Source organism: Haemaphysalis longicornis, unplaced genomic scaffold, assembly GCF_048455015.1.
Source record: "Haemaphysalis longicornis isolate Haplotype H1 unplaced genomic scaffold, Haemaphysalis longicornis Haplotype H1 scaffold_2, whole genome shotgun sequence".
Lineage (NCBI taxonomy): Eukaryota > Metazoa > Arthropoda > Arachnida > Ixodida > Ixodidae > Haemaphysalis > Haemaphysalis longicornis.
Genome location: NW_027526295.1, coordinates 150,878,472 through 150,900,508, shown reverse-complemented (window position 1 = coordinate 150,900,508; position 22,037 = coordinate 150,878,472). Strand labels below are relative to the sequence as shown.

Sequence of the window (22,037 nt, the reverse complement as noted above, 5' to 3'; positions counted from 1 at the left end):
ACCCCAATCGAGAAGAAATACTTTTTAGCACCCCTTTAACGGTCGTAGCACCCTATGAAACTGTTGATTACACCCCTGAATTTTGGCACCCTCGAGGTGGGGTGCCCGAGCAATATTTGGGTGCTTGAAAGGTGCAAAAAGGGTGCAAAATGTTCAGTACACCCTCCTTGCACCTTAAAGGGTGTAAAAATGTTAAGATTTACACCCCTTAATATGTGGCACCCTCATGATTGGGTGCCGGAGCAATGTTTTAGTCCTTAAAAGGTGCAAAAAGGGTGCAAAATGTTGAGTGCACCCTTTTAGCACCTTTAAGGGTCTTAAAAAGTTTAGTGTGTATACCACGTATGAGATTGATAGTTTGATTCACCTGAGAAGTGAGGTGTGCGAACATACACGAGAGGTGGCATACGCCTGTTTCGGGCTAGGATTACGTGTTTGGCTTTTTTGCACTACTTACGCGTTGTGCGAAAAGCCGGATTATAGAAGCAAGCTATGAGGTGAAGCTTGAAAGTTTACATGTCCTGCGGCAGAGACTACGTCTATTGCTCTATTATTGACAAATTTCGAATATTCGGAAATTGCAAATACTCCGAACGGTAAAACTGCGCTGCAAATTGAATGAAATAGCAAACATTATTTGTGAATTATTTTGCCTTGAATTTTAGTAAACCTCTACTTAAAACGCAAGCGATCAGTGCAGGTTTATTTAGTGCGCTTTTCAGTCACAATACCCCGTTCACATAAAACTGCGGCTCCTGCAGGTGGTTCCGCTTTTTTTGAGACCCTTTCTCACTAGCACGACGGAGTAAATGGCACGGTGAACGGCGTGGTGACACGTGAAACATTATTTTGGGGAACATGTAAGTGGCTCGGGGATAATTAGCAAACCATAATTTTTCGTGTCCGCAGTTAAAAATACCAAGAAATTGCCGAGCGTGCGCACCTGAGAGCGGACCTCGCGCGATCGCTTGGCAGTTAACAAAACCAAGAAAATGCCTAGCGCTCGTGTGTGCGAGCCTCGCGACGACCGCCTGGCGTCATCGGCGCATCTTCGCAAGCCAAGCATACCCACTTGGGAGATTGGCCAATATCGGCAAAAAAAAAAAAAATACTCCAGTGTTCGCCGTAATCGTGGCAACACTTAATTGCTCGGAACGAGAAAGACACGCCATAGCATACGCCCATCAAAGGTGAAGTCCAATGATCATTACTTCAAAAAAAAAAAAAAGAGGGAAGCTTACACTTATAGCAACAATGATGGTCGTTGCGGCAGCGAGGAGAAGCCAATCGGCTGCGAATGGGGACTTAAATCGTCGTGATGGTTGTGAAGGTTGCGTACAGCTTCGCTACCTTCAAGTCTTACGCGTTTGTGTGAGCTTCCTTCATATTTTTGGGTTCGGTATCTTCTCATCGTCGTCGTGGCCGTCCAGTGCGGTGATAGGAAATGTTCCGAACTACCAAGTACGTTATCCAGAGCACGCTGGAGAGCGGACTGCCTTATCTGCTGTTCCGCGGATGGAAGCAGCCGGACATATATGGGTGCAACTTAAGGCCTTTGCGTAGGACAACTTCAAACTGCGGGAAGCTATAGAGTTTCATTCTAACTCAAGACAATTTTCATTTATGCACACGAGAACACTTCTCCGTGTCGATAATTTCGGCCCTTCCCATGTTCTACAGTGCCCGAACCTTAAAACAAATTATACCGCGTTTTGTCCGCGTTGTAACGCTGCCACGTTTCGTATCTTCCTTGTAATAGTTTATACGTATTGAAGCTGTGAGTGTCTTTGTGACTTTTTATTGCATATACATGGACTTAGAGGTGAAGATGTTGGTCCAAGCAAACGAGTGTGACTTGCGTTAACATGAACCAAATTACACTTAATTTTCCGATAAAATTTCGCTATCAGCGATTCGACATTAACTCTTGCTGGCTGACTAGTTGGTTCATAGAATAGCCCAGGGACTTCACGTAGCCTGATCCAAACTCTCGTATTTAGAGATTTTCATGGGAGGAGCATGGTAGGGTCGGTCGGATGTAAATCGCGTTTGAATAGCACGTATCCTAAACATAATTCTGCTACGTTCAAGTACAGAAGTTATTTTATAAGTGGGCTCGCTTTCGTCCAATCCACTGCTACAACTGCCAATCGCACTTTCAAAGTGGAGAATCGCGATGCAGACTCCCAAAAAACACCTTATCACCAGATTCATACCATCTCGGCAGGCTGCGCCTCTTGTTACCGCTATAAAATTGAAAGGGCAGAGGTGTATAGAAATGCAGGTGCATTAAAATAAATGGCAAGATGGCACATGTCGTTGCTTTGATACGAAGGTGAAGCCGAAACTAAGAATCAGCCGAGTCAATTTGAATCTAGATCGCGTTGTTTGAGGAAGCCAAACGAGAATACGTGCCACGCGTTTGGCTTGATACGAATACCATCAATTAAAATGTGTGTGGGTAGAGTACCCACCTCCCTGACGCACTAGAGGTTTAACGAAAACTCTTTTCATGCTATAGACCCTCAGTGCGATTTCCCGTATCCACGGGGTCTGCCAAAGCGCACTGAAGGCGTGTTACACCGGCTGCGACTTAATGTTGCATACACCCGAAGCTTCTTGTTTAAGCTGGGCTGGGTAGAGTCGCCATTGTGTACAGTGTGCTCTGCTACAGACAACATCAGGCACATTTTAAGCCACTGCTCGCGATATGCCAGTCAGCGGGCAACAGTATCGAAAGCACTTGTGCGACTACGACGCGGATGTCCTCTAGAACCCTCCCACTTCCTTCGACCCTGGCGAAATCGTGAGGAGGCAGTGCTGGGTACAAAAACACTGTTTACTTTTCTTGCGGAAACAGGGCTAGAAGAGGTTCTGTGAACCCTCTGAGCATGTACATTTTGTATATGTGTGCATTTCCCCTCTTACTCCCCTTTCTTTCTTTTCTTTTCTTTTTCTCTCTATTTTTCGCTGTCACCTCACTGCATTCACCCCATCTGGAGTAGCAAGCCCTACCGTTTGTTGGGCTGACCTCTTCAGCTCTCATTAAAGGCGTTCTCTCTCCCTCTCTCGCAGCAAGTAATCTATAGAGCTCGGAGTGTAACTAAATTGTGAGGGTAATACCGGCAGAGAAAAATTCAAGATGAGGACACAATAAAAGAACCAGCACCTGTTGCGGATTGATCGATTCATTCATTCATTCATTCATTTTTATTGCACACAGCAGGCACGATGTTAGAGCACCCGCCCGTTGCAAGGCGTACTCAGTAGAGGATGCCTTTGAGGTGGCCTGCTCTCGCTTCCCCGTTCTCGCGACATGAGCTGGGTAAAGGGGTCGATCCAGTTCGTAACCCCTGTGGTATCTACGGGGTCGGTAGAAGAAAATAAAGCGGAAAGGGTAGAAAGGGGTGCATTAAAAGCAAAGTTTGTAAACAGGTAAGTTCATTACCCGGAAGGAGAATAGGGGTATCGCTAATGCACTATGCGGATTTTTTCTTATTATAGAACGCTTCTAAAAGTTCGCGGACCACAGCGGCTACGACGATGCATGTTTTTATTTTGCGTAAGCATAAGGGACTCAACCGGCCGGTTCTGTTTCTCGTCATGGTGATGGGGCAAAACCGGGGAACCACGCAAATCCACCATAGCGGAGCACCGCGCTTGCGCAGTGAGAAAGCGTGACGTCAGCGACCGAGCGCCGGCGCGCGAGCCTCGCAGCGGAAGCGCGCCGCGTGCAAAAGGATCAAGCTGCGGGGAGTGCGTGGTCGGGCGAGCGTTAGTCCGCGCTTACGTAACTATCATAACGGATCTGCAACAGACCGTGCTTAATTTTTTCCCCTTGTTCTCGCAGGGCACCCTTATTACGCGGTTCCGACGGCGGCCACAACGGTCCATCGTGGTCGACTTCCTTCTGGTGGTAGCCGGCGTGGCGCTGGTGGTGTTCCTCGTCTACTACTGGCTCTCCTGACGCCGGCCCCGTGAACTACACCTCGCAAGGATCCTGTGATCACGCCGCCGTCGTCCCCGTCCTTCGTGTACGTGCGAGACCGCCCGGAAATCAAAGGGACCTGCGCACGCTCCGCCCACAAAGACGGTGCTTTTGAAAGTGCGTTACTGGCTACGTGTCTGTGTGTGTGCGCGCCCGTGCGTGCTGTGTACGAGGCGTGCCCGAGGACACCTTCGTGCATAATCGAGTGGACAGAACATCGATGACGTTCTCTGTGGGACAGGATTTCATGCTCGCAGCGTGGAGCGTTTTGTGTCTCGGCGAGACATTGGTCATTTCTCGTACAACCAACCAGAAATATCACGTACTATATCACCGGCGTTTCGTACTGTGGCGACCACGTAGACCACCAACCACTTTACGACGCACGTACGGAGTACAATACTGAAAGACTCTGTAATTTTCAAGATGTGTAAAGACAGTTAATGATAAATCGCCTCATTCGCGCGCGTATGCGAGCCGAATTGGCTTGCCTAAAGGGTAGTTTGGTGGCGAGGCTCGTGGTGTTCCGCACGTTTAAGGTGTTGGCGTTACGCACGATGCTGTCCCAGTGCACACGCAGTAAGAGCACGATATTGACACCTTAATGACCAAACCCAACACTCGGTGTATATGCCACTCCCGCTGTCGGCGCACAAGATTAACAGTCTGTTTTGTCAGCACAAGGAAGATGCATTTAGGTTTACATTGCTGTGTTGCTTACATAGATTGTACCGACTTCGGTCATGTTTAGTGTTTTAATATTTTTAATATGGTGCCCGTTCCTGTTGTTGTTGAATGAGGGCGTGGCGAACAGCTCAGTTATTTATCCTGAGTTACGTGTTTTATAGCGAAGCCGGCGAAACTGTTGCGAGGTGCGTTGCGAATGTGTCATTGCGGGTAAATTAAACTGATGGAGGGGACCGGAGCACCTAGACAAATCAAGTGCAGCAGTAGCGGCCATTCTTCCCTCCCTATGCGTCCGAAATAGCGCCTGTGGAGGAGGAGCGTTCCTGCGAAGCGCCCACACGCGACCGGCAGCGCTCCTTCCTCCCAGCCGCCGCGTACCGAGGTGTTACGTCACGGAGCTTTGAGCGCTCGCTGCCCCAGCCGACGCGCAGAAGCCCTTGAAGTAGCAAACGTTTACATTCGCCCAGCGTAATGAGTCGGCCTAACAATATACCTGAGCAAGCGGTTGCTTTGTCACGTTACGGCCATATTATCGCCAGAGCTTTGCTGTCATTTCGCATCGCGTCGCGTCCTCATTTTTCTTTAAATAAGATCGCGCCTGTTCTTGGTCGAAATGCCTGAACGGCGGCATGAAGTGCATTTAACTTTTAGCGGAAAGACAGTTTTTGGCTGCGCACTGTGCTTCTCGTGTGGAGGTATTATTATCCACGCAAATCAGGGGTCATGCAGACAAAGCGCAAGTTTAATTCATTCGAAAGATTGCCTCACTAGAATCATACTGACAACACTTTTAACACAAACTTCGCTCAGATAAGCTATTTAATTAGGAAAAAAAGGAATGGCCATGCGACCCACTAGCTTACTTCCCGCAACAGAACCTATGTGATGTCATATGCGACAGCTCTGCGATTGGCTGAGGCCGCCAAAAGCAAACGCAAATTAGACGGGGGTAACAGGCTTGCCGAATGAGCTATTTGGGCTAAAATTTAGGGCACATTCTTTTTGAACAAGCCTTAGGTACAAATACAATAAAAAACAAAGCAAAGGCAGAAAACGGCCCTTCACGGTATGGCGGCGCCATCTAAGTTGACTAACGGTGAACGAGGCTCCGCAACCGGCTGCAGAGCGGTTCTTGTGATGTCATTGCAGACGTCGCGAAAACACACGATTTGGCGGGAGAATCAAAATTACAACTTAAATTGATCAATTTCTCAGTGAATACGGCATCGTTTGCTGCCGGACAAGCGGTGGGGGCACTTCAAAACACGAAATCTTTCGAATAAAGCAAACTTGTATTTTGTCTGCATGGCAACTTAATGTGCTGCCATAGACGCAGTTTTATTGCACCGGGGAAAAGTCACTGTTTGGGGTGATAGCCGAGTGCAACTACCAAGCCTTTGCTTGGCTTCGTCTCGTTCAGGTGCAGGTCATGAGTGTCTGCTGCGCCACTAAATCGCGGAGTGAAGGTTAAAGACGGATGAACAGTGATGCTGAACCCACACGCACAAACAGGCTGAAACTGATGTTTCACGTTACCGATGTGTCCCCTGAGCTCTGAAGTGTGTCTCCTAATGAATGGCTGGCGATAATTTAGGCCATGTGGGATGTCGTTGAGTGTTCCAGAATCTTGCACACACGGGAGCACGTTGCGTTCCACAACGCTACGCTTGAGCCATTAAGGCAGGTATAGAGAGCATGCAAACGAATGCAAACTAGCTTTTTTATCTTGACACAACAAATAATGTGAGTTTCAGTACCGAGCAGAAACCTGTGCGACACAAAGGAAACGAAATATTGAGAATAAAATAAGAAATAGCTTGGGGAAAAAGAAACTAAACTAAACACCCTAAATATTTTAGAAGAAATGGGCACAATTCAGGATTCATCAGCATGTTTCGCAGCCCAACATGGTCAATGTTTTCACAGCTTCTCTTTTCGCATTTGAGGAAAACGGAAAAAACACGTGGCATCTCCTACGTTTAACCAATATTCCTTCGTTGAAGTGCGCGGATTATAGTCTGTAGATCTCGATATACGTTTTCAGTACTTTAACATGACACTTATTGCGCCCTTCAGATAATTCATCCCGACCGCAACTAGACATGTCATTGTTTAGCGAGTTAGAAATACAAGATGTTGCTTTTGTTTACCTATTGTATCACGACAAAAAAAAAACGAACCGCACGATTTTATTTTAAATTTCGTTATAAAAGAACAATCTGTGTGCTAACAGTCATACATACCCGCTTAGCCTTGCACAGCTTGCAGGCCATGGATTAAAGGGACCCTGTAACACTTTCTATCAGCGCTTTCACTCTTTCCTTGGCGTCTTGAACCACTGCGAAAGTTTTAGTTATCGCCAGCACGGAGCGGCACTGCGTGATTTGCTCGTCACACCAGATGCGCCTTCCATTTCTGCTGTGCTTTTGAAGCTTTATTTTTGAAGTTGCTATCGAAAAGCGTTCGTTGCTGCAACTGATGAGAAACCAGCCAACAGCCGCTACATGGCCTTAGTGAGGTAATTCGGGCCGTCGAAGAATGTCAAGACCGGGAAAGAGGGGAAAATCTTGTGAGCGAGTTTCCAAGTTATCTGATGAGCATATAGCACTAATTTTCGGCTAAGGTACTTTGCCACCCCTTAATCTAAGTACTGGGTGTGTTGGGTGTTCTGCGTTACGTTCTGCGTTACGTTCTGCAAGCATTTAAGATTTCAAAAAAAAAGTTTAAAAAAGCGTTGCGGGGTCCGTTTAAGTATCAACTTCAGGAGACTAAAGAAAAAATATGTTTAGTTGGAAGCCTGGTGAAGTAAATCTATTAGAGGTGGACAACTCAGGCCGGGGGGTTTCAAATAAGTTCCCGTAACTGAGTTCTTTTTTTTTTTTTTTCAAACCAAGCTTTACTGCATCGCGAAGATAGAGCAGAAAACTTATCCGACCGTTTGGGCCAAGAGAGCCTCGTCTCCGACCATCCACCCAGACAGCCACGCTCGATAATTTTTCTATTTGCAGCTGGTCCATTTACAAAATAAACAGGAGGAGATCACGTGACAGGAAACGTGCTCACAAAAGGGTGGGAACGGACGCACCTGGCATTTTTTTTTTTTTTTTTCCTTCCGCCCGCTCTGCTCGAAACACGGAATTGCACGGGACGAGCTTGTAACGCGGATAAGCGCCCCAGATAGAAAGTGCTTCGTATGTAGGGCATTTTGGTTTTGGGTGTGCTTTTCATTTTTTAATCACCTGATGGTTAGGGTTACTGCTAGAGTAATATCAATGATTGTTTCACGGGAAAAGCGGTTTACTCTCACGGATAGTTTCGCGCATTTTATACACGCATACCCAAAAGGTCCCCCATACCCGTGTCGCGAACTCTCTCTTCACTGAAAAGGAATGCACTTTTCGCCACTATACAGATACTCAAACTACCACTAAACAACAACATCATTATTGTTATCCCGTCTTCAACTACTTTGGAAGCATAGGCAGCACTCCTTATGTCCATTTTTATACAAAATTATACATTGATATTACAGATAAAATGTGCGTAATACGCTCGGGCACAGCCGGAATAATGAAAAGGGCCGGTCCGCCCTGCAGTGCGAAAAATGGCGTCGTGTTCTCTTGCGTGATTGCCTCTTTCACAGAACAGCGGTTGGAAAGCGCCTGCGGCCTGAGGTTTGCCTTAAGCCAGCTGCGGAGCGCTTTTTTGGGGCCGAAGAAGGAAGAACTGTAATGAGCAAAAATAAATTCTCGGGTGGCTTTCTAGTCCGGAAGTACATGGACAATCCTGGCATCGACCGCTCGGTCAACCAAGATAATTTCGTCGTCGAGGCTCGAGCTGAACAACATGCTATCCTGTAAAATATGCTGTTGGGCTAGTTGGCGCATATTGCTTCAAGAGCGCTAAAACCCACCACAGAAAAAAAAAACGAAGAACGACGAGACAGATGCGCTCTTTTTCTTGAAACATGCCCCCCTCTGCTTACGGAAAGGGTTGGGAATGGGGGGAAGGTCGGGGTTTCTGTCGCACTCCCAAACGATGTGGCAGAGTGTGCCTGAATTGCCGGAAAATGCACACTCCGGGGAGTATTGTGTAGGGAATACATGATTTAGTCGTAGTGCTATTTAAGAACGTGTTTGTTTGAATTCGTCGTAATGTGTTTTCCGACATTTTAGACAAACTGGGTTGGGCGGGGGGGAAAGGTCCTCCTGGCTAGTCTATAATATTGCGTTATTTCCTGGTAGGTCTCAATCGGCGTTGGACTGTGTTTCTCCTCTCAGGCCCTGTTGGCGAGAGCGCGGGCCGATGCATGGGCTGTGTCGTTGCCCGGAAGATCGGAGTGGGCAGGGGACCACAGGATTGTGACCGTACGGGGCGTAGGAGTTTCGCTGAAAAGGCGCAGTGATGAAGAAAACGCAGGATTGACAGTTAGTTAACCTCTACCGAAGCCGGAGATTTGAGCGCAGCATTAGTGCGTCCGCGTTTATTTTGACTCTTGTACAACTGCGTTGCGGGCAACGCGGTTAGAAACTATTGTTATACACATTACAAAGCATGGTCCCGCAGCCAACAGGTGTGCTTGCTTTGCGGCGTCATCCTCACTGGCGCGCCATTTTCGACTAGCGTCGAATCGTAATTTGAAAAATCTCGTAGTTTAGGATACGTCTGCTCACGCCTACCACGCTCCCGAGGGCATTTCGATGGCGTTGCGCGGACGTAACTCAACTCTAAACTTCGTCGCACTTGAGTGCGAAAAGATCCTGAACTTTTCCTTTATGGAAGGCATGAAATATCTATCCTCCCATAAAAACAAACTCAAGGCCCCCCTAAATAGAGCGAGTTCGAGTAGGGGTGACAAAAAGTTATCAACTAACGCTACAAACACGCCTAAGATAAAAAAAAAAATACTGTTCGGGAACGCCGCAGTGAATGGTTATGCACTACCTGTGAAACAGTCAAGCCAGTGACTAGTCAAGACCAATACAAACATGGTGGACCAAATGCACATAGACTCACGGAAACGCCCAGAAACGTTCAGTTTAGGCATGCCTCTGCCTGACTTCATGTTGCTTCCTTCCTTCAAACGGATTCTGGCCATACATTCGGCGTACCCGTAGTGACGACAACAAATTAAAATACAGCCTTGCACCGCTATAGCAAATATCAATACACTTTTGTTGCGTCTGTTGGTCATGTTGTGTCGCTTTTTAGTTTGTAAAAAACACGTCGTCCCAGGGCTCATTCCCCAACGATAATGTGGGAGAAGTGTTTATTGTTTGTTTCCAGTGTTTTATTGTTGTTGATAGCTGTGCGTGTAAAGTGGAGAAAGCCTGCGAGCAGAAATAAAGCTTGGTTTTATTTATGAAATATTTCTTCTTGGAATTTCATTGGCGTTGCTCTACTTTGAACTGTTCGGTTCCACCGCCCTGAGCCGCTGACTCCAAGGAAGGTGGCCAAATCTCAACAAGCAGCATTAAGAAAAATTAAAGCCGTTCCACTCAATGTGAAAGCTGTCGGAAGTGCAGAGCAGTGATTCGCCGTAGCGGGTTGTAGCGCCGTTATCCGCTCACTGTTAACCCAACGCAAATCAAATTTCCCGCCTTCACAGTGCTCGCACGCCCCCTGCCTGAAACTGCGCCAGCGGGAGTTTTGTTATTTTTGTGCTTGCTTTTCGTCCCGCACGTTCCGGCGTTGCACTGCAACTTTTTTTCGTTTACTATCTTAAAAACCCACCCGACGAGCGTTACTAACTAAATGAACTCGGGCGCGCCGGTTAATTACGTATGTTTTGCCTCAAATGTACCTGCAATTTTCTTTGCGCTAAACAACGGGAAGACGTATGACAAACGCCAGCGGTTCACGAGTTTCGAACGCCTATGACTGTTAAACCGCTTGGCTCTCGGAGCCTATAGGTTACGCCGCGACGACAGCGGCTACGACAGAACGCCGGCTTTACTTGGGTCCAGCGAGCGAGCTACGACGACAAGGCGCCACCCCAAATGGCTCTGCACTTTAAAGAAACGCGTGCAGAACAGCATAACGTGCAGCGTGGTCGCGAAGCTGCTGTTTCTTATTTTAATTGTCACAGAGGGTTTGAATTCACCTGCGTGCACCAATTTTATCAAAGCGATGCCTTATATATCTCATTGAAAGATGACCTTGGATGACCCCGGCGTACGTATGAATGGAACAAAAGGCCGATGAAGGACAGAAGTGAACCAGAGCATGCCAGCCGTGTATACCAGATGATTAATGGTCACCACAGTTAATTAACAATTATTTCGCGATTAACAGTAATTGTCAGTAAGCGGTGTAATGTGGGATTAAGGCGTATTAAGGAAAATTAAGATGGGTTGATGCGAATTTGTGTGGAGTAAAATGTATTAAGCACAGTAAAATAGCGTGGCTGCTGTGTCAACGGGTGGACGTGTGTACAAAAGGCACCCGTCCGTATAGTATATACCATGGCTTCGCCTTCAACGCACGTAAGCAGACCTAAGTGCCCGAGAAATGTTTCTTCCTGGCCTGGCATGGGATCGTTTTTACACTGGACTGGGCTTCCCACCTGAGCAGCCTGACCGCAAGTATACAGCCCACCCCGGGCGCTGCATGGCCCAATCCTGGCTACGTCAGACGAGCAAGACGAATCGGAATAGCCGAGCCCTACCCCACTCTGGTGATTTTCTCATTCTTCACGGGTTTTTAACGAACTGTCATCGCTTCGAGATTTACAAGTGCTTCGAGATTTACAAGTCATAAAAGATGATAATCAAGCCCAAGTGCAACTTCGACATGTCCAGGCATCCTAATCGCATAATTCAGCGTACCTTGGACGCCTGCCTACCTTCATGTAAGTGAATTCAAGGGCTTTGCCTTACACCGCCCCACGAACACCATTTCCGTCTGGGTGCATATTATGGAAGATGTCAGCCTACTACAATCTGTGCCAACAATTGGGTTATCTAAAGACCTGTCTGCACCGGTGCAGGCCTTCCTCTCTTCAGGCACCGATCTTCGACGGTACGTTGTTTCTGGAATGGATGCTGGAGAAGGCCCGGCAAGCCTTTTACAAGACCTGAAGTGCCCTACGCACCGCGTGGTTGCTGTCCGTTACCTTGGAAAAGGGTGCTCTTGTCTTGTAACACTAAGTGGACCCTCCGATCCACCTCCTCGCATGTACTACTATGGATGCGTCCTTCAAGTTCTCCAGTACCGGACATCTGCTGTGTACTATTACAAATGCCTCCGCCCCGGACATATGAAGGCTTCATGCCCATATACTGCTGCAGAAGTGGCGGAGACAACGACATCGCAGTTCACTTGCGGACTTTGCAAGACAAACGATCATCAGATTACCTCTCCACTGTGCCCCACCCAGCGGAAGGCTACCGACAACGCCAGACCCTGCAACTCGCTACTTCACGTCACCAACAGAATGTCACCACAATTGAAGTATCAAATCGTTACGCAGTGCTGTCGACTGACCTTACAGAAGAACAATCGTATGAAATTGCCGAACCTGACCCACAGTTCAAACCGACTTAGACTGAAATCACCCGTAGTTGTAAGAGTCGCCCTTCACGCACCCGTATAGACGCGACCCTGACCGAATGGACTGAAACTTTACTGGACGCGTTAGATCAACGCCTGGCAACATTGGAGGCCGAAATTCAGCGCATCCGGAGAAGCCGTGCCATACTGTCTCAGCGGCACAACCAGCAGCGCTCACCGACTCCACCTGCCCCACCATCGTCTTTCACGACTTCACCTGCCACACCACCGTCTTCCCCGGTGCACACAAGGGAGACGCCGATGACACCACAGTAGCTCCTGATGTTCGTGTCCAAGGAGCTACAGCATTTGGTTTTGGTGCTCGCGGCTCATCTCTCGCGATGACTAGCACCACAGGGTTTATACAACTGTCTTGTGTCTCCAGTAGAACTGTAGGGGCTTAAGGGGTAAGCTCGGTGAACTGAAATACCGCATACGCATTGGCCAATTCTCTGCATGGGCCCTCCTGCTACAAGAAACAAACTGTGTTCCTCAAATATCGGAGTTCAGTGTACATACGTCGCCAAGCATTCGGGACCGTCGGGATTTGCGTCCGGACATTCCCCCCGGCAAAGCAATTGTATACACACTTTCCCACTTGCCACAAACCCAGGTCCCTCTTCCCGCGTGGTGCACCGCTTGGCAAGAGGTGGTAGCTGTGCGAGTTTGCCTATCGCACTCAGAGGTGATTCTTGTATCTTATTACGCTCGACCGAGCAGTGGTCATGCAAGTCGAATTCGGTTAGGCTGGCTTTCGCATCTCCGCCACAACTTCCCAGGAGTCTCGATTGTGGTGTGTGGAGACTTTAATGCTACGCATGGATCCTGGGGTTACCCGAGGCACAGTTCTAGAGTTCAGCTGGTTGAAGACACATTTAGGAGGGCGAACTTTCAGCTCCTAAGTGATGTTCTTGGCCCCACTTGTCGGCAAACACACCCTAGCACACCGTCTTACTCTCCGGACCTCACTTGGGGGCTTGGGCATGGTGCGCCCTCATGGCACTTAGAGCTCGGCTACTGGGCGAGTGATCACCATCCCATTTATATTAGGCTTGTTGCAGGACCAGTGCAGCGACTTCGTCGACGCTGCCAGGTCATCGATTGGTATGAGTTCAGATCCCCACTCTCCCCACTCGAACAAGAGACTGATGACCCAAATTCTATCCTACAAAGCACACTGCACACATCAACGCACATCTCTTGGGTAGGTGAAGCCTGACCTACGCTTGACCTTCATCTGCTCCGATTGTGGGCGGCCCGCCGTCGCGCAGAACTGACTGTGGCCCACCAGCCATCATCGGAGAGTGCCAAGATCCATCTTAACCACCTGACGCCCCAAGCGCGACGATATGAACGACGCCTTTCCAGGGCTTGGTGGATGGACTGGTGTGCTTCACTCGGTACCTCAACAAACACCGCCTCGATATGGCGCGCGTTTCAGGCAATAGAAAGAGGCCCCAAGCGGCAGAATCCCTTGGACAATGCCTACCTTGTATCGGGTGTCTCATGGCAAGAATTTATTTGCGGAGGAAGCAATGAAGGCTTTTTTCCTCAATTGTGACACGCCTCCTCCGACCTTTGGTGGACCTTCACCCCTTCCCCCTGAGGCAGGCCGACCCCTTACTACGGAAACGGCAGCTGCTCTTGTTTCCCCCTTCAGCATGGCGGAACCTCCTGCAGCTATCGACTCAGCAGGAACACATGAGGCACCGGGCCCCGATGGTATACAGTACGAAGTGTATAAGAACCGCAGAGAAGTCCCTTCAGGTCATACTGACAACTATAAACAAAGCTTGGGCCACTGGATGCGTACCCACTTTCTGGAAGCACGCAGAAATCATAGGCGTCCCGAAAGCAGGAAACCCACCAGATACGCTCAGCAATCTACGGCCGATCGCTCTGGCATTTACCCTATGCAAGCTGGCTGAGCGTATGCCAGCGTCAAGGCTCACATGGCAGCTTGAGGGTATGGGTTGGTACCATCCCTCTAAGATCGGCTTTAGGCCCCACATCCGCGCAGAGGGCGGCCTTGAAAGATTTTCTACTTCCGTACTCACAGGAGGACGCACTTGTCGTATTCGCTCCATTCTTTCCCTAGATGTGAAGAAAGCGTACGACAATGTGAGCCATCAAGCAATCTTACAGATACTACGCTGGCAGGGCAGGTGGTGGGCTCCTTTTCAACATGTCGCGGGGTACCGCAAGGCTCGCTCCTGGTACCCACACTGTTCAACCTTGCACTTCTCCCGCATTGAAAGATCTAAAATGCCTCATCTATGCCGATTACATCACGCTCTGGTCGACACCTCCAGGCATTGCGGATCGAGAACAAGCTCTTCAGAGTGCTTTAAATACGGTTGACACGTGGTACAAACGCGTGGGGCTCATGCTATCCCGAGATAAGACCGTGTTACTTATCGTCCGAAACTGAAGGGCTCGACAAAAAAAAATCCCCCCACCTCCCCGAAGGGGATCGTGCGGAAATGCGAATGCATTGGGTGCACCGAATTCTTCTTTGCGGTATCGTTGCCGCGAGGGATTCGACTTCACCGACTTCCATCGCTATCAAGGCGCCAGTCGGCAAGCAGTCACGGAGAGAGGCGCGCGCTCCCTGCATTTATATGCGCAGCGAGCGGAGAGGGGTACGTGGAGAGGAGAGAGAGACCCGCGCCAGCCCACGCGCGAGCTCGCGAGCTCTCTCTCCGCCCCGAGCTCCGCGATGCGAGCGCCCTCACACGCCGAGCGCGCTCCTCCTTTCCACTCACTCTCCGCTACTCCGCCCGAGCTCCGCGATGCGAGCGCCCTCACACGCCGAGCGCGCTCCTCCTCTCCCCTTGCCCTCCGCCACTCCGCACCTGCTCCGGTTGCTAGGCGCGCGCCACAGCTGTTGCTAGGGGAGAGGAGGAGCGCGGAGAGATAACACCTGCGGGCGCACGCCGCTCAACGACGCAAGACAACCTGCGGCTAAGAAATGCATTCGCATTTAAAACTGCAAAACAGCCCCACTTTACTCAATCTTGATGGTGAGCCAGTAACGGAAGTAACTTGTCACCGCACCCTTGGCCTGGACGCAACGTCCGGGCTCACGTAGCTGACGTACACGTAGCTGAGCCGAAGGCCGCAACGGCCTTCGGCTCAGCTACGCCATGGATTCGGGAAGCTCGTCGGCGCGCCCTTCAACTGCTACATCTAGTTCACCGGACTTCCATGAAATAAGGAGGAGCTCGTACAAAGATGGCTCGGCTTCTCGTACGTGCAATCTTGCAGCCAAACGGCCTTCGGCTCAGCTACGCCATGGATCCGGGAAGCTCGTCGGCGCGCCCTTCAACTGATACATCTAGTTCACAGGATTTCCATGAAATAGGGAGGAGCTCGCACAAAGATGGCTCGGCTTCTCGTACGTGCAATCCTGCAGCCACGTATCACGTACCATGCTCAGTTTCAGTACATGACAAGGGCGGAGTGGGATCGTCTAGAGGCCATCAATAGAGAAGCGATGAAGGCTATTCCCTGCCTTCCTTTCTTAACGCCGATCTCTGCACTACAGGAAGAAGCTGGCCTTAACACGATAGATGAGTTGGTTCACCAGTGGCGACAGACACGATCTCTTAAAGCACAGGTGTACACATCTGTCGCGGCTTTAAGGTGGTATTGGGCATCCAAACTAACAGACCAGACCCCTCGCCAGAGCCCCCTCCTTGGGCCCGAATATTAATTACTGACTGCAAGCCGATGGGTCGGTCAAGCCGTGTTGCGCCGCAACTCCTATCCAGTGCTGGCCAAGATACGTTTAATGTCGACGCCAGTATTTCAGGAAGCCTTATTACCACAGCCGTCGTAAACCCAGCCCTCAGAGTCCCCCGTCAACACTTGCTGAGCTCAAAGCGATTTCCGACGCCTTGACGACTATAGAGCTGCTGAGGCCAGACCAATCATAACCTGTCAACATTTTTACTGATTCAATGGAAGCCGTCCGAGACCTCCGGAAGGTACTTCATCAAGTGCCGATATCCCAAACGATCCACGCGAAAGCTGCGAACCTTAGCTTTAGAGTAAAAATTACTTGGGCCCAGAGGATGTCGACCATTGGACAGCAGCAGGCGGATGCGACGACTCGTATACCTCCCACGACGCATCCACTGCCCTTATTTCTAGTCGACGCAATATCAAAGTTGGTCACCGACAAAGAAGACCTTCGGCGCTCCGCAAGCGCCCTTATTCCACCGTGTGGATCAAACCGCCCTGGTGGGCTCCCCCTCCGTGAGGAAGTGGCGCTGCGAAGGATTCGCGTCGGGGCTGCTCTTACACCAGCTGTCACCCACACCTGGCCCCCGGATCGACGGGCTCCATTTGGCCGGACATGTCCATTTTGCCCGAAGTCGGCATCGACTGCAGGCATTCACCACCTTCTGTGGACTTGCCGTGGTCTCCAACGTTACCGACAGCAAGAGAGAGAGAGAAAGACTTTATTTATGGCCAGCAGGAGTGGGAGGTCGGGATGCGCAGAGCCTCCACATCCCACCGACAGCAAGTACTAAATAGTGTGGGATTCAACCCAGGCCGGCCGCCCCGACTACAGACGCTGGCTCTTTGGGCCGTATCACCGGAGCCTTTTAGACGTTCTCAGTGAAAACTTCCTGTTAGCGTACATTTAGACTCACTCCCCCCCCCCCCCCCCCCCACTGTTTATTGCTGTAGAGCAAACCTTCTCAATTAAAAAAAAAAAGTAGGTTAGCGTATTTCCCTTCGGGCAATCATTTCATATATTTTTTTTGACACTAGGCTCATTGTAAAGCTCAGGCCCGACCCTATTTTGAAAACGACGTTGGTGTCGCGCTTTGCGGCGTGGCGCACGAAAGAGTGCGTTCCGAGATACGTGGCGCCATTATGCGCCCATTTGAAACGCAGATACAGTAATCCATCCTTGACACGAACTCGGGTATCTCGAAATATCGGTTAAGTCAAAACTTTTTCTCGCCGCCTATTCACCTGCCATAGGTGCTGTTTATTCGCACCCCTTTATCTGAAAACGTTTCTTGGGGGGACCTCAGATATCTAGAAATGTTGCCAAAAAGTACACGCGGCAAATTCCGCTGCAGGCAGCTGATAAAGTCTCCGTTCGAACGCTATGCTCCCACTACGCGCCGAACGCAGTCGTGAATGACAAATGTACGCGGAGTACAAGCGGAAACAGCAACAGCGATCCCGCCGTGGTTCGAGGCTGCGGCACGGCGCAACGACAAGAACGACCAACTCCAGGCCGTCCAGCTGATCCTGGTGGCCCTCGAAACGCAGAAGCCGGTCGAAAGCCGAGAGGGCTCGGCCCCCCATCCAGGGGCGGCTGAAGGACCTTGATTGGAGTGGAGAGGCGGCTGCCGAGTAAAGGGTCTTTGGCAGGATGACGTAGGCCGCGTCATGGTGCTCCATTAGGGACACCGCAGCAGGCGATTTCAATAAAGTCTTTACTCACTCACTCACTCACTCACTCACTCACTCACTCACTCACTCACTCACTCACTCACTCACTCACTCACTCACTCACTCACTCACTCACTCACTCACTCACTCACTCACTCACTCACTCACTCACTCACTCACTCACTCACTCACTCACTCACGCGGAGTACGCGTTGTACGAGGCCGATGTCTCCGTTACCGGAGTGCTGACTACGCCTACATCCTGAGAAAGCTGTGGTCAACGCACCTGATCGTGGGGACGATAAGGAGCCTCGAGAAGTGGCTAGAACGGCCAGAACAAGAAACTAGCTGCGCCTGCGTCGCTTCAAGGTAGAATGTAGCAGTGGCGACCTATATAGGATTGATGCGATGCGTTGAGCAGCTCGAGAACGCCTTTCTTGAGACCAGATGGGAAGGTGAAACAGGTGAGCATCCCGCCGTTCTTTCTTCCGCAATAATAAAAATTTGTTTCCCTGCGAATAATCTTGCCTTGATTATGATAGCTCCCCTGTGCAGTGGAGCTTTTCTTACCAGCACTAGCTTTCAAATCGGTGACCTGGCCACAAATTTTCGGCATTTCGCGTAACTCTAATCACCGCTTATCTCGAAAATTTTAGCGGAAATTACGACTTCGAGTTAACGAGAGATTATTGTATATATTTGTTGTACATACGAGGCGACTAAGTTCAAAACAGTATGCGTATTCACGATCCGGCCCAATTATGAGCTGCTCCTCTTTTTTTTTTTTTTTTTTTGCCATGCGAACTCTGTTTTGAGTTACGGACGATTTTAGTGACTATGCATGAAGACAAACTTTCGGGAGAAGTGGGGTTTAATCGGATTTTTATTAGTGTTGTTTCATCCTAGATTCACCGGGCTAGACCGCCTAGGTTCATCAGATTCACCCGTTAAAGAGCAAACCATTTAATTTTAGCTAAAACGTTTCCATAAAATTTCAAAAGGCGTAGGGTATTGTCGCCGACGCCTGGAACAACTTTGGAGTGTCTTTTTTTTACTGGAGTATTCAAGATTTCTAGTTCTAGACATTGTCTCAAGTTCGCTGAAATACCGTACTGCATTTACGCAGGGTTTACAGAGAAACGAGGCACAAAAAACACGCGGTTAATTGGACCGTTTTTTGATACGCGGTCCACGCGACCGGCTGCGCGCAGCGGACAGATGTTCGCGCCTCGCGCGTGTACGTCTACCTCCTTCAAGGCCTAAAGGGCATATGAAGACGAAATATAAGTTTGGTTTATTAAGAGTAATGCTTCGTCCTGATAGCAGTGATAGTTGACTGCGAACTTCAAACAAAAAAGCCAGATATTAAAAAGAACACATAAGGTCTGGCGAGTTATGACGTCACTAAATCTTCTCCATGCGATTGGCCACCGCCGAACATACCCAACGCCAAGGAACATGGTTACTGAAGTGGGGACTCAAGTTCCGTTTGAATTGCATCGCTTGATTGCAAACGTGTATTACTGTTTTAGTGCTGGCCTCTATTGTGCCAACTTGCTCAAACCATTACCAACTTGCCCAAACCTACAGCCTTCTAGCGTAAGAGTGACATCCAGAACTAAAGTTAATAAATAATTGCCTAATGCATATTTTACATTCACCCAGGGGTTTCGAAAATGAGTATATATGTGAGGTAAGACTGTAAAAAGTAACTAAACTGAAAGGGGGAAAAATGAGGGGCAACCAACTGGTTTGATGCGAAGAACATCCGATAGCATTCTTCAATGCATTTGTGCTACAGTTCTGCAGCCTTCGACATGCGCAGCATCTCAATCCTCAGACAAAGCCCCCTCCAATCCGGGGAAGCGGCGATATCACGTGCGCTTAGCCAAAGCAACGCCAAAGCTATCATAACAGACTCCAAGCAGGCGTACCGCAACTTTACCGACGGTCGATTGCATGTTACAACACTTCGAGTAATTAGTCATAAACCACCAACGAGACCAGTCAGGATTGTATGGGCACCAACTTATAGCGGCATCCCCGGTAACGAGACCGCCAACCTCGTGGCTCGAGATCTGACCCGCCGAGCCAGCGCTGATGAAGTCGAGCCCGAGTGCATGCATCCTCTAGTCACAAAGCAGGAAGTTGCTCAGCACTATAGGCTCTCCCGTAGGCGTATTCCTCCCCGCACAAACCGCTGCCGATTAACCAGGAAAGGTTATTCCGCGCGCCCTGCAGGTTCACACGTTCCCACGTCCCAACAGACTTCTTGACCGGACACACCTTTCTCCACTTTGCCATTTTTGTGGAGGGTCTAGGACCCTCAGACACATAGTGAATGGCTGCGACAAATCTACCCTAGACCCTCCCAACCTACACTTTTCCACTGTGCTTGGGGAGAGAGCCTTGACCAACTCCGACCTCGAACATCAGCGGCGCCTGATTGGCAGGACTGTCGACTCGGCCAGAGCTTAAGGAATCCTTGAATGAGGACGCCTATCTGAAACGTTTCCTCGGACTTAACTAAAGTTCACTCTCTCTCTCTCTCTCTCTCTCTCTCTCTCTCTCTCTCTCTCTCTCTCTCTCTCTCTCTCTCTCTCTCTCTCTCTCTCTCTCTCTACAAGCGACCGTTATCGCTGCTTGTGACTTCACTAAGTTATTATCTTTCATTGACCCCAGTCACTGCCACCTGTCTCTGAAGTGTCATCAACAAGTTGTTATCCGGCGTTTCTCCATATTGAGTGAGTCTATACAGCCGTTGCTTCCTTCTAATTGGTCTGTTGGCAGATCGAACATGGGCAGAATGAAATCGTTCTAAAAGTCACCTGTCACGCTTGGCAGTGGAGGCCGACGCCGACAATATTGGACGACTTCTGGCACTGCTAATGATCTCGTGTTAAAGCTAAAACGCCGTTGAAACTGCGGGTACATGAAAAGCGTAGCAGACCAACCAATTTATTTTCAATGAGAATTTTTTGGCCTCATTGTGCGAAAAAACGTGTGTGTGCGCGCGTTCTTGCGTAAACATTTGATGGTACCAAAATAGATGGCGGGCGCGCAGGCTCTCTGCTACCCATAGACGTCGACGTTGCCTGCCCACCAAGGAGGCTGCCCGCTTGCCAGTAAATTATACCTGCCTGCCTGCCTTCCAGCCAGAAGATTCTGGTGAAGATGCGTGATTTGGATACGAGGGGCGGCCCGTCAGGAGCCGGCCAGTGGAAAGGGGGGATTTGCACAGCCGCACCCCGGCGAGACTCCAGGGTACCAAAAAAACGATGGTGTACGGGCGGGTCGTCTGCTTGATAGATGGAAGGGGCAACGGCATCCTGCCCATTGCCAGAAGTTTCAGGCGAGGATGCCACAGGGTGGTACATGGGGGGGGGGGGGCATCGGAGGCACCGGGGTGCTGCCCACTGGCCAGGAGGCTGCATTCTTGCCTTCCAGAAGACTGCGGCGAGGATGCATTATTTGGAGACGAGGTGTGGCTTGTCACTGGTCGGCGAGGGGAGTGGATCACAAGGCGGCCCAGCGGCGGCTACGTAGAGCCATGTTTTAGAGCGGAGCTTTTAAGCGCCCGCTCCTGTGGTTTCGCATAGTCCCTCAGCGTCGGCGGCGTTGTAACCGAGAGAAGGAAGAGGCCACCGAAGATAGAGCGAGCAGGAAAGCGGAGAATGAAAGTGTGGCGAAAGTGCGAGGGGGAGGGAGGAATGCCGAGACCGCGTGAGACATGCTCCCCCGCGGGGTCGCGCTATGAGATGACGACAGTATAGCGCGCGCCGTCGGGCGTTCGCTGATGGCGCGATCACTCCCTGAGACGCAGCAGCTACGCCAAGGTAAATATAACTGGTAGCGAAGCTTCCATAGAAGCCCATACGTTCAGAAAATGGCGGCTCTTAAGCTGCTCATGGGGCTTAGCGCCATCTGTGTGAGGAGGGAACACTTCCGGCGGAACAAAAAATAAACAGGATGTGACGCAAGATCCGGTCAGAAAGTGACGTCATTTTGGTGGCATTAGCGGGAACATTTGACTTCAAATAGTCTTAGCAGGCCTCTGATCGCTGAGGGCTCAAGTCATTGCCATCTGACGCAAGTTGGCGAGCCCTTGGCGTGTGTGTTTCAAGTCAACGCCAGCTTATACTCGTGACTAGAGAAACGTACTTTAGCATACTGTCGTATGATTAGCCTCGGTGTTTATAAAAACATCTTGCATCTTCTCTGAACCTTAATTCTGTATTGATGCCTTCCACTGCTGTATAAAAGCAATCAGTTGTTTATTTTGATTGCAGTGGGTGGCAAACGTACCCCCCCCCCCCGACATTTGTTTTTTCTGCCTTGGGATACAGAGCACAAAATGACACCATGACACTTTACCACTCTCCCCGGCCCCCCT

General features: G+C 49.8%; 2 protein-coding genes across 2 annotated transcripts in view; both read left to right on the top strand.

Annotated features, from left to right (window-relative positions):
• Positions 1 to 10,044, top strand: part of LOC144169308 (bcl-2-related ovarian killer protein-like) — a gene marked incomplete in the record, with an annotated part of 167,083 nt that extends 157,039 nt beyond the window's left edge. The window contains 1 exon segment of the mRNA XM_077698395.1: positions 3,850 to 10,044. Within this exon segment, the coding sequence (XP_077554521.1) occupies positions 3,850 to 3,967 (118 nt within the window).
• Positions 1 to 22,037, top strand: part of Atp6ap2 (ATPase H(+)-transporting accessory protein 2) — a 571,904-nt gene that overhangs the window by 424,698 nt on the left and 125,169 nt on the right. The gene's annotated exons all lie outside the window — the stretch shown is intronic.